General features: G+C 39.0%; 1 protein-coding gene across 1 annotated transcript; it reads right to left on the minus strand.

Annotated features, from left to right (window-relative positions):
• Nucleotides 1-231: 231 nt before the first annotated feature.
• Nucleotides 232-12,867, minus strand: MYLIP (myosin regulatory light chain interacting protein). The gene is made up of 7 exons (XM_063130410.1): nucleotides 12,693-12,867; nucleotides 11,430-11,620; nucleotides 5,370-5,555; nucleotides 4,498-4,695; nucleotides 3,739-3,903; nucleotides 2,493-2,913; nucleotides 232-1,567 (listed from the first exon to the last, which is right to left on the minus strand). The coding sequence occupies exons 1-7, from the start codon at nucleotides 12,777-12,779 to the stop codon at nucleotides 1,478-1,480; spliced, it is 1,338 nt and encodes a 445-aa protein (XP_062986480.1). The 5' UTR covers nucleotides 12,780-12,867; the 3' UTR covers nucleotides 232-1,477.
• Between the last annotated feature and the right edge of the window lie 437 nt (nucleotides 12,868-13,304).

The following is a 13,304-nucleotide window of genomic DNA, read 5'->3' on the forward strand; positions in this document are numbered from 1 at the left end:
AAGCTTTTTTTACAGGGTCTAACTACTCATTGAGAAGTAGCTACAAATGCCTGGTAATACATCTCTTCACAGCACAATACTATACATGTTTACTATGAAGTAAATCCCAGTGAGTTCATTGGGACATATTCTCAGCTAAATGTGGAGTATTGCCACCTTATTCTCAAGATGAACTGAACATTTAGTTAACATTAATATGCAAGGTAAATGGGTAAATAAACTACTGCCAAATTCTATTTAAAAAGTCCTTTATTAACCTGAATATATAAAAAAGACAATTTGTCTACCATATAGGAGCTCTTGTTTCATGTGGAAACGAAACTTTTTACAAAGTGAAAAAATAAATACCTTTAGGAGTAAGGTTTATACGCTAATGTGCCATAAAAAAGTAGAGTTTTAATATTTTGACAAAATGTCTGTGCAAAGAAACAAATGCATACACACATTACTGCTACATTAAGGCAATATGAAAAGTATATTCAGAAAATCTCAGTAAAGTGTCTTTTCTAGCTTTCATTTCAGCTAGTATTGCACCCAAACATGGTCATCTAGTTTTCAATATTCTGGAGCATTCACTAGTTGACCAAAGTCCAAAATGCCAAGGGTCAGGGTTTGTGGTCGAAGGTAAGACGGTTTTTAGAAAGAATAATTTAACACAACTGCATTTTGGAAACCCACACAAAGAGTATACTGTTCAACGAAATGTTTCTCCAGACACAAGGCAGATGAACAGGAACAGTTGATTCTTGCAAAAGAAAAATGTTTCTACAGATGTTCAAAGCAACAATTTTTATATGTCCTTCAGCATTCTCTCAGAAGGTGCCCAACAGGCTATCAAATGTATTCAAATGCTGATAGTAATTTTGCAAGAAATCTCTATTGTTGCTGAAACAAATACAGCTATTTGCTTAAAGCTTCGCAATCTTAGGTTTTTAAGTATTTTGACTTAAAAATAATTTCTTACTTCAAGTGGAACTAAAAGAAGAAACTAAATTATCATACTACAACAGTTGTAGGTATTAAAAACTAGTTTTTCTAAAATATATATGGAGTGACCATGCTAAATAAAGTAACTTTAAAATAAAAACAATCTTTATAAAATGCGTAAAAGAAGCTGGGTTGCCCCTGCTGGATACTACAGAGAAACTTTCCATGTTTTCTCCTCTCAGAATTTTCAGAATATTGCCATTTTATAAATAATGTTGTTTCAGGTGACATGAGGTTGTCTACAAGTCATTCACAGTATATCCCTAAAACATATTCTCAAACACTCTGAACAGAGATTTCTCCCCCATTCTCCCCCCCTCCCCCCCAAGTTCTGGAACAGCTTTTCTGATTATAAATTGCTGGCAGATGCTGAAGTGACTGCTCTCCTTCACCATCAACGGAGTTGGAGTGAACATTAGTGCAGTAGTTTGGAAGTACAAGATAGTTTAGAAGCTTGTATGGTGGATGTTTTCCAGCGATAACATGGAGGTCATATTACCGTAAGATTAAGCAGACTGGTGTGGGTAGGCAAGTACACATGCTGGACATGCTCTACTCGAGATCTGCAAACTGGACATGACTAGAAGGAAAAAAGCACAAATTAAAACATTGCTTAGTAAGTATTAACTCAATGCCTAATACGAGTTTTATTAGTTCTCATAACTGGAAGTTCTAATATTCAATTTACATTACTTAAATATACTTACTTTTAAAAATACTCATCACAAAAGCAAGCCTCAACAGATTCTTAAAAATATGATCATTACTAGCAAATATGTGCTTCCACTGACTAGTATTTATCCACATTATTTGGATTTTTTTTTAAAAAAACCACCTGAATGTCACAAAACATAATTGATCCAGAATACAAAATTCCAAGAAATGTGGAGTTCAAAGAATTTCAAGCCTGCATGCAACACTTTTAGCAATTTCACTGAAATGTTTATGTTTGCATTTGTAACGTAGATATTTACTCCTGGTTGGTATATTTTTGCATATATACTTTAATTAACAATGATGATGTATTACACCTTTTGATTACAATTTGTATGTCTGGATATACATAAATTTTTAAAAGTATTTTTAAGGTACATTAACTTGTAAAATGCCTCTAATTGTAAATATTATGATTCAAAGGACTTTTTTATTTATTTTTTAGATAACAGCCCTGAGGAAGAGTACAGTTTGCGTTCGAAACGCGTAGGCGGCACCTTGGCACTGTAAATAAACTTTTGTAAATATTACGTTTTGAAGATTGCCTGGTTCTACCTTTGCCTTCTTTTTACTCCCTCTAGGTCAAATCTGGCCAGCATTACCAGATGTTTGACAGGGCCAACAGTGATCAACAGCTAATAGGGTACCGCCTTTTCTTTCTTCAAAGTATCCTAAAAGGTGTGCAACTATCATGCTATGAACCGATTTATCTCCCCAGCAATGCCTTTAGTGCTATTCTATCTTTTGTCAATAGTTCTGAGAAGAGGTTTTAAGCATGAAGAACTAGTTACCTGTAATTGTGCAGCACATGACTCACAGCAGACAGTGTGACCACATGGACAAAATGTTGAATTTATTTCTTCTTCACAGCATACCATACACAGCAGAGACTCTTTAAGCTTCCTTAACTTTTCTTGAAGCGCTTTTGTCTGCTGGCAGTTGAGACCCTCACAGCTGTCACAGTTCATAGTGTTTTCTGACGACTTCAGGGGAGAACTGGGTGGGCTCTGGTCACTTCTTGAAACTAGATCCACAATGCCCGCATTGTAAAGGGCCCGCCGTGCATGATCATAAGCCTCCTTAGATGTCCGCTTAATATCAAATACATACTTTTTGCCAAGATTAATATTCTCATTCAGGAACAAGGACGCTAAGTGGCCTTTTAAGTCACGACTGTATTGCATCATGACAGCACTAGTAACAGTATCACACCTACCAGGAAAAGCACATGAAGGTACAACTAAGTCAATTGAACAAAAAGCTGACATTTTAGTTCTGTTTATTCACAAAAGTCCAAGACTGTAAAAGGAATGAGAATATGGAAGGCCATTCTGAAAACAAGACGGCATGCTAAGCTTGAATACACCCTCCTCAAAAAAGAATTATTCTCCTAGATTTCATTTCACTTTCACAGCTTTCAGTCTGACATAACAGTTAATCATTCCAAAGTTGGACAAGAAACTGAATTATGGTATTTTTTAGAAAGTATTAACTTTGTGCTGTGTTAATACAAGAGACTTGCTCAAGCATTACTTCCAAAGCGATGGAAAAATTCCTACGCAGCAAAAATAAAATCCATTCAAGTGGACACCGGAGTAGAATAAAACAAAACTTAGTATTCACAGAACATTAATGTTAACACAATGAGCAATATCCAACAGGGACGCTTGAGCCCCAACTGATCCCTTTCTGTCCTGCCAATTCCATTACACGAGCAGCCCCCACCGCTTGTGCAATGGTGATTTAGTGCAACTGATCCAGAAACAAACATTCTATTTGTTTCAAGGCTTCCTGTAGGAAACACAAGATCTCCATTGTTTAAGTGGTGGGTACCGCTTGTGTAATGGAATCAGTGGGACCCACCACTTTCAGAAAGGAATTGGCGGAGGCATAAGTGCTCTGTTGGATACTGCCCAATGGTTTCACCAGATAAAGTCAGAATCTTAATTACTTTATCAGGGAAAGTGGGTCATTAATATTTAGCATGCAACTATTCATTTACATTTTAAATTGATTTTGTCTTCTAAAAATACAAACCTGTAAAATGCATGTGTTTCTGTTATTGCTCTGTACAGCCCACTAGCTGCTCTGGTGCTGATCATCTTGAAAAGGTGAACAATACTGTTGCCAGACTCCTTTGTGACAGTCAAATACACATTCTTCCCAGACTGTGTTGCCATCTGAACAACTGGGTATGCAATTCTAAAAAGAAAGCAAAAACGTTAAAGAACAAGACATGTACTGCTAGCTTTAAAATGCTGTAATGAGCAGCTAGGGACCAGCTATAGACTGGCAGTACAAACTAAAGGCTAATACTAAAACTGAAAAAAGTTGAGAGGCCATACTGTGCGCTGCTGGAAAGAAACAAAACCAACTACAACAATTTTGACAACTTAGTCCATCTTTCTCCAATATGGGCCTGGTTCAGACAACACACTAAACCATGCTGCTTAACCACAAAATTTTAAATGGAATGCATTAAGGTTAACCATTTTGTGGTTAAGCAGCATGGTTTAGCGTGTTGTCTGAACCAGGCCATGGTGTGGACTACAACTCCCATGCTCCCTGACCATCTAACCATGCTGGCTGGTGCTGATGGGGGTTGTAGTCCATAATATCTGAAGCATAATACATTGAGGAAGACTGGTTTAGGCTATAGCATGAATTAACAACTGAAGTTTCAAAGTCACAATTTGTGCTCAATAAATCTAGAGCTATTTAGATAATTTATTTCTTTTCAGAAAAATACATTTGAATGAAATAATCTGTTCTAGCAAATAGTACACACAAAGTTACCTGTTGACAGGAATGAAGTCATCTTTACATATGGCAATGCCCTCAGGACCAACACCAATAAAAAGTTTTTGCCCTTCGCTGTCTCTGACGGAATGCCACTCTACCCCATAATTCTCCAGTGTTGACACTATCTGTAAAACCTGATACTCTGCTGAAGCTTGGCTGAGGCCTTCAAGTTCTTTATGCTTTGCAGTAATACTGTACGGAACAAAATGACGAGAGCAGATTATCCATTTGGATAAATGTGGCATGATTTGGTCTTTAAAGACAAACTCATTCAACTTCTCTACAATTAATTTTTAAATAATTTATTATTTTATTAAGAAGATTTATATGCTGGTTTTCAACAAGAAATTCTCAAATTTTATTAATTTTACAGCTTAAAAAATAGATAGCACATACTACTTCATTCCTTGCCCTAATTTTAATGTATCTAAGTTAAAGTTTTCTGTGTTATTGAGGATTTAGAATCAGTTTATAACAAATTAAGCATTTGTTGTAATGAGCACCAACAAAACATTAGGTACCTTTTAAGAGAACTGAGATGAGTACATAATTTATCAAACTGTAAAAAGTGATCTCACACTTAAAAAGTCCTAATCAACTCAATTGGAAGTTAAGCACATGCTAATTCTCCCAATGAAACCAGGCCAACTTTTAATATTTTATTTCATCATTCTAAGAATCTGGGATAATATGTTCTCTATTGCAATAACACACTAAAAACACATTGTTACAAAAATGAACACCCTTAAATCTAATGCGTAAACATCAAGTCTGCAAACATAAAAAGTATGATTTGCAATTATAGTGATTTTGCCACTGATTTGCATTTCTGCCATGTTCTGTTCTTAAGAAATAAGCTGTCTTACCTGTCCAAAATAGCAGTTGTAAGCTCCTTTGCACAGAATTCTTCAAAGTGATATTTGGCAGTATTTTGATTATAATCACCAAACTTCAACTGGGCAAGCAGCGCACTAAGTTCAATTGCATGATCAGAAGAACACTGAAGATTACCAGCCAGAAGATCCTCTTCTACATGCAAAAAAAACATGTGCCTATAAAGAAAATAAGTTTAAATGTTTTAATGTAGAAAGACAGATTTTAGAAAATGTAAAACCTGTTCAAAATGTGATATAAATAGTTCTGCTCTTGCTTATTAATTTTACACAATGCTTTCTGATTTTTCAACCTGAAAGTATGAGAAAATAAACTACAGAATACCAAGATGATCTAAAACAAGTGCAAGAATACATTTTCAGAAATTAAAATATTGAAAAAGCATTAAAGTATTAAAATTTAAGCTAGAGTGAATTGAACAGCATTTGTTCTAAAGTTTGTTTAAAGGGAAAAAACAGGTATTTCTAAAGGAATTATTTGGAGGGAAAGTGTTTTAAATTCTGTCTTCACACTATTAATGTAGTTGTAATTGAAGAATGGTGGTGATTGATAGTAAAAAAAAACAAAGCCACAATAAATTGATGGGGATACCTCTCCTGAAAAATCAATGGGTTGGATCCAGATTTACATACACTCATTGAAACCAATAGGACCTAAACAGTACTTAAATTAGTCATGGCTAACTTCAGTCCCATTGATTTCTGTAGGCCTATTGCAAGTTTAAAAAAGACTGGATCAAACTCAATGGTTAGAAACACATATGGAATTAGAAGGTTTAAGGTTAAAAAATGCCGAGATATGCGCTGTTCCACCATTACAACTGCATTACTTGTTCAATGCTAAAAGAATGCAACAATTTATTTTTTATTTATTTATCATACTTATACCCCGCTCCTCAGCCAAAAAAGGCTCTCGGAGCGGCTTACACTTAGCAAAAAAGACAGTCCCTGCCCTCAGGCTTACAGTCTAATAAAGACATGACACACAAGGAAAAGGAATCCAGGAGGGAGGGAGGGAGCAGAGAGAGAGAGAGAGAGAGAGAGAGAGAGAGTCCAAGAGGAGCAGGCCCCGATGTTACTTCTGCCTGCTCCTGTCCCCTCGGTCTTTCTTCTTCCCCACAGGGCCAAGATGGCAGTTTGCCCTGTGGGGGTGGGGGAAGAGTCCAAGAGGAGCAGGCCCCGATGTTACTTCTGCCTGCTCCTGTCCCCTCGGTCCTTCTTCTAATGACCAACCTTCAACCTTTTATACAGGTACTGCCTGTACCAAATATTTCTCAAATGAAAATGAAGGGAAGAAGAAATCTGTTACAAACCTAATATCCTATCAAATATATGGTGAAAGACTTTGAGCTTTCTTGCACACCAAATTAGAAGCACCACTGAGCCTATTAACATTACAGTGTATAGCAAATATTAAACTTATGATATTAAGAAGAGTTTTAAAAAACAACTTGCAAATATTCTGGCTAATGTTGGTTATACTTAAGGGAATGCAGGTGTAACAATCTGTCAGCCAGGTACATGGTAGGTGTCAGACTCTGCACAAAGAACACCACTGTCAATAACATTACATGTTCAGAATGTTTCCTAAGAAAATATAAAACATAAACTTGGCTCTCATGGGTTGTTTACACCATGAGTAGATGGGACTGCACTGGAGTAGGTGACCTTTCTGTGTCCCAACTGCTCACTGCTTCCGCTTTGTTAAACAACCCAGGAAGTGCTTTGTGACATCCGAATCCAGCATTCTAGATTGTTGTTCAGTTAAAATGTTGTGTTGTTTCCCTCAACAATCCAGAGTGCTGCGTTTGGACGTCTAGGTTGTTTACCACAGCCAAAGCAGCGAGAGGTCACGTGGCAGCACACTTGCTTAGTCCTGATAACTCATGGTTAACAACCCATGGGTAGCTGTTACATGCGAATCAAACCATAGTGTTGGATTCAGGCTTAGAATAATAGACCAAATGAGATCAATATACTTTAAGTCTGGATCCAACCCATGAGTTCAAAATATGCAGAATGGGATCCTAGAGTCATGTGCGAAACAGTGTATGCATACTGGAGTTTTCCCTTCATTTTCCTGCTAATCCCCCTCGTGCGCACCCTGAACCTTGCTTGAAGATCAGGAGACCCTTCAGAGCAGGATGAGACATGGTGCAAGGAGATTCAGTGGAAGGAGAAAAAATGCCAATTAGTGTTCTCCAATCATGAACAAGATTCTTTAGATCCTTGGCCACAGAACTGCGATGAAATTGGAATGTAAATAACCAGCTAGTTTAACAAGGACCTTCTCAGAACTAAAGAGATCTTTATTCCCTCTACGTCAAAACTGACATTTTTGACACCTCACGCCTAGTCATCTGTATTCTTTCATGTTTGCTCGGTGTTTCAAGGTTGCGCCCCTGTATTGTTGCTGTCTTTTTAGACTAAATCTGTTTATTCTTTATATTAACTAGTTAGCATTTTTACTTGACTATGAGCAGATTGCTAAATATTCCATCTTACTCAATGAGCAGTATCCAACACTGTTCATGTGCTGACGGAACCCACTGATAGTCCAGTGGGAAACCAGCAGACCATACAGCAATCGAAAATGAGTGAAACCGTAGCTTCTGAAATGGGGCAGGTCAGTGGAGCTTGCAGAAGGGAGCTCTGCTCATCTGTCCTGTTCTGGAAATGAGCATTTATGGGATTGCTGTCTGAACTGCTAGTTCCTGTTGTGCAAGCAGAAGGTCCCGAGAGTGCAAAAGAAACGGCAGGAGCATCCTAGGCGTATCGATTAATCTTTGTAAATAAAAACAAAAGAACTATGCATAGTCCAGTGCAACTCATGGGTGATACCTGCACCAAATGTTTAGGCTTTGAGACAACTGGGCCTCTGGTATTTTAGCAGAATGCCACAAGAACGTGGGGAAAACAAAGAATATATCAACTGTAGAAAGAAAACAAGAATATGAAGAAGGCTCAAGTCATCTAGAACAGTGTGCCAGAATCTCAGCAGATAGGAAGTAGATAGGATTGTAGTTTATAGTACCACTTAGCCATGTTATACCAAACACATCTGCAGAGCATGCAAGATTCCAGGCTTTGTTCAACATTATTGATTAATTAGGGGAAAGGTTACCACCGGCTGTTCAACTCTGCTTCATACAGCTAGATGCATTCAGCATTAATCTTAGCGACAGCCATTAGATTTGATCACACTTAGATAAGTGAACATTTTATCTAGTTCAATGTTCATATATTTGGATTGCGAATTACAACTGAGAAACAGCTGATGTATGCAAATGTTTAACCGCCCAGAGAGCTTCGGCTATTGGGCGGTATAAAAATGTAATAAATAAATAAATAAATTTAATGAAACTTGCTTTGTCAAAAACCAAGTAGCAAATTCAAAATAGTCCACCCAACAGGCCAAAATTCTGATTTTACATCTTCAAGTAAGAGGAAAAGTAACCAACTAATTCAATAGATGCTATAATGAAAAAACAAAAATTGTTTGCTTTTACTATATACTTCACTGGACTAACTATTTAGTTCTCAGATCAGTCATTATAAAAAAAGTTAACTGCATTTCAGTAGCAAAACTACTGCATTGCTGCTTAACTTGAAAAAGGAACTGTAATGCTATAACCTGGATTACATTTAATATAAAGTTTAAGCTCGTTTACTTAATGTCAACACTGCTTGCTATTCCAAAAGAAGACAAAAGTTTAGACCTATTACTTGCTTCACAAAAAGCCTCAACTGCAAAAGCAGAACTTTCCGCCCAGAGGCAACTGTTGCAGGCCAATCAGGAGTTGAATTTCTCCAGAAACCAGTTGCTGATTCGGTAGAACAGCCCAGCAGCTATCAACAAGGGTTACTTTCAGTCAATGACCTATAGTAACATTGCTGTTGCTTCTCTGGAGCAGGAGCCATACATCCTTAATTGAAGCCAGACTTTTAGCAAGTACAAAAAGTGTCACACCCAGAACAAGTTTTTAGATTCAACTTTCACATGACAATTGATTTCTGAACCTCTGGATTTTTGGATAACTATCCTGATTCACTTAAAAACAAACATAATTGGGGAGCTCCCAGTAAGCTGCCTTAAAATCCAGTGTGCCAGCAGACAGAAGCCAGATAATTTATCCAATTCTATAGATCATGCTTTCCTAAAACCACAGTACCATCTATTTTAAAATGGGAAGAAATCAAATATTTTCAGTAGAAAATTATTCAGTTGTCATGTGTATTGTAAAAGCTTCAAATATTGAAACTTTTGTATCTTGCACATACTCCTGAAATTTCAGCTGGTACACTGCCCCCCACCCCGCCCCCCGCTATACACTACTCTAGTAGAATGCAGGCAAATTTGCCACAGTGGAAATTAAGGTAAAATTCAATCTATCTAGTTAAATAGTAGAACGCTAATCAAAGCTTCATACTTAATGTCACATTCCCATGAATATTAAAATCAGTGTTAGAGGTTAAGCCAAATCAAAGAAGACCATTACACCTTCAAAATCTAATTCAGAGTTATACACAGAGTGGTTTAGGTTTGAAACCTTGGGAGTTTACACTTAAAGAATCTGCCATGCCAACCGTCTTGTGAATCCCTCATTATAAAGCTTCTCATTACAGTACATATTCACACACTGGCTCATACAGCATGTACTGAGAATAATCTTATGCTGTATCAGTACATTGTCTGGGTAGACAAGCAATCAGATTATGCAAGTGCAAGAAAACTGATCTTTTCACAGTACTGCCAGGAACTCCTGTCTATTCTTTTTTCAATAGAACTAAATAAAGAGACAATATTAACAAGAAAACTTAAGTCCTAAAAGTAGCCACACAACGAAAGTGCTTGTTTATCTGTTGTCTCATTCTCTGGGGCTAGGCGACCATTCATAGAGTAGTACCCCAATTGTGCCAGAACATTAGCACCAATGACATTGTGCTAGCATAAACCAATACATGTGTAACTTAACTACTGCTTGCTAGGGCAATGGCAAACTATTGTTTTCCTAGCAAGCACCAGCTAGATCGTGCAACATGTCACTAGCATAGTGATGGGGCACAACTGGATACTACCCACAGACTCTCAAAGCAGGCCACAAGACTGTTGATTTATTTACACATAACAGGATACAAATCCTGGCCTGCACTGTGCAACTACATCACAGCACAACATATTGCATGTCACTAGAAAGAGTTAACAAGCCCAGCCAGCTGCAGAGCTCCAAAGAACTGCAACAGCATTAAAAAGGATTCCCCAAGTTGAACTGTTCAGTGTTCTATTCTTACAAGCAAAATATTAAACAAAACAATTCATGTAAGAAATACTCTTCCATCACATGTAAAGAAAGCTTGTACAATAACTGCTGTTGAAAAAATACATCTAAGATTTACAAATATTTCAGACACATTTCAGTCCTTAAAATATTAGACCTCCCATCCTATGAATGAGGCACTGTAAGTGAATAAATGTTGAGTTCCAACTGCGTTTTAGAAGTTTAATTACACTGTTTTTGTGAGTGCATGAATTTAAGTTCAGATTAAGATACATATTGTTTTAAATTATGTATTTTTCAATGAAGGGGGAAAAAACACTTATCTCTTTGTGGTTCGAAATAGGGCTTGAAACATTACTGTAATATGATACCAGATTAAAAGGAGGAGCTCTGTAAGTTGAAACACCGGAGAAACAGTTTCCTGCTATGAACAATTTAAAATGAACTGCAATAACACTGCCAAGAGGTTACTATCGGGCACTGGAACCAATACTTTGTGTTTCTTCCACTTGTAAAATGTCTTCTATAATTACATGTCTCTTTGTCAGGTTCCTTATGCGGACATTAATTACTACAATATTTTCCCTTTCTCCATAATAAATACTATTTTATAGTAACATCAGAATTTGAGATTCCACATTAAAGGCATACTGAAAGTCTCAATCCAAAGTTATACTATGCAGTTGCATATTTACAAAGTACTATACAAATGAAAACAAATTTCACTGGTGGGGGGGGAGTCATTTCCCCTTACCTTGTCTGTTCTTGCAAGATGAGATGTGGCTCCACAAAGAATTTGACACGCAGCTTCAATCTGTAAGGAGGCAGACCATCCATCTGCTGGGATATTCTGTTTCGCAAGTTCAACCACAAATTTTCTCCTTTGCTACCTGTGAACTGGAGTCCGAAGTAATCGACTTCTATAATCCCCAATCGTCTGCAAACCTATGATTAAAATTTGAATCACAAAAGTTAATGTAAGGAGACAAGAAGTACCAGCTTAATAAACAATTAATCTAAGAAGCCTACCTAAGCAGTATTACACTTTTCATTGTAGTTGCAATTGTACTAGTCAACACTTCCAAGTGTAAGCCAGATCATGCATAAATCTTTCAGCAAAGAACAATCCAGTTGTTCGATAGACTGCAGTCCATGAAAGCTTATATCATAATGAATTTGTACGATTTAAAATTGCCAGAAGACTGTTGTTTTTGCTACAGCAGACCAACAGGGCTTTCTGGAAAAAGTACATCAGACTCTTAGGTTTTCTTCCCCTAACCTAACAAAGCCTGAACATTCGGGTCAATGTACAGGGTTAAACGAATACAAACAATAGCTGCAGCTGGACTAATGTGTAAAACCAAAGATTTTTTTCCATACGCACGCTGAAACCAGTACTGCCACGATCACAAATGCCAGGTACGGTACACCAATGAACTTGAGAGTGTCCAAGGGTCTGGTTGCCACGCTCCCCCCAGCAAGCATAATGATTAAACCCACCAGCCTGGCTGTCTATTCCCGAGCGGCGCACAGATTAAGGGGCGGCAGTGGTCCACCCGCCGCCGCTACTCTCGCCCCCTGCAAAGTGCCACGTGGCTGAGGCTGCTAAAACAGGCTCGATTTTCACGATCGCGGGGTGGGTGCGCGCGTGGGAAGCTCCGTACCCACGCGTGGGAGGCAGCAAGAGCGGCGGCGGCGGCGCTGCAGGCTCCGCGGCTCGGAGGTCGTTACCTCGCTCCCTTTCCCCCGGCCTCATCCCGAGCTGCTCTGTCCGTTCCGTTGAACATGGGGGAAAGCGGCGGCTCCCCGGAGCAGCCTTCCCGCCAGTGTTTGTGAATGAGCGTCACCGGCGGCGGCGCGCGGAGGAGAGGGAAGAAGGCGAATGTCATTTGGATCTCGAGTCAAGGGGAGGACGCGCGAGAGCAGCCCCGTCAGCGGGCTCGAGCCGCCTCAACGGCCATTCAGGAATAGAGACAGGGGTGCGGGGGGGTGCGGGAGAGAACGCGCGGCTCTTCACCTGGTTGAGGCAGTCTTCGCCGTTGGCTTTGGCCTCCACCTCCACCTCCATCACCACCGCGTCCGGCCTGGTCACATAGCACAGCATGGCCGCGGTCTCGTCACGAAAACGCACACCGAAGAGTCCCTGCTGCTGCCACCGCCTGCCTGGGCTGCCCACCCCTTCCCGCCAGCACGCTCCCCCCACGCTCAACCCTTTTCGTGCTTTGAGGCTAACGGCAGCTACTGCTGCTATATCTCCTCGGTCTTCCCCACTCCCTCCTCAGGCCCGCCCTCAGACGAAATCTAACCAATAAGCGAACGTAGTTCTATTTACATGCACTCGTCCAAGCCAACCAAAAGCAACGCTGTCTCGAGGGCTGGGAAAAGGCGGTTTGTTTTTGTCAAAGGGCTACAGTCCCACATATGTAATAGAGAGACTTCTGGTTTCCGATTGCAGACGTAGACCCTTCCATGTGCGGGGCAACGATGTCGGAAGGTAATAGGAATAGATATAAACATTGAAACAAAATAGGCAGCGTTAAAGGTGGGATGGAATATTTCCAGTGAAGTAATGTGTAGTTTTAAATCACTTAGGACGCCAATAAAATGACAGACCAATGGTCACACTGAA

The sequence above is a fragment of the Elgaria multicarinata genome, chromosome 7 (assembly GCF_023053635.1).
Source record: "Elgaria multicarinata webbii isolate HBS135686 ecotype San Diego chromosome 7, rElgMul1.1.pri, whole genome shotgun sequence".
NCBI classification, from domain to species: Eukaryota; Metazoa; Chordata; class Lepidosauria; order Squamata; family Anguidae; genus Elgaria; species Elgaria multicarinata.

What these genes read in the sequence shown, in the direction of transcription:
- MYLIP (XM_063130410.1), bottom strand. Translation starts at nt 12,779, where the DNA reads ATGCTGTGCTATGTGACCAGGCCGGACGCGGTGGTGATGGAGGTGGAG. An exon ending in GCGAAGACTGCCTCAACCAG is followed by an intron (nt 11,621 to 12,692) that starts GTGAAGAGCCGC and finishes TTTTAATCATAG; the next exon opens with GTTTGCAGACGATTGGGGAT. An exon ending in ATCTTGCAAGAACAGACAAG is followed by an intron (nt 5,556 to 11,429) that starts GTAAGGGGAAAT and finishes TTTTCTTTATAG; the next exon opens with GCACATGTTTTTTTTGCATG.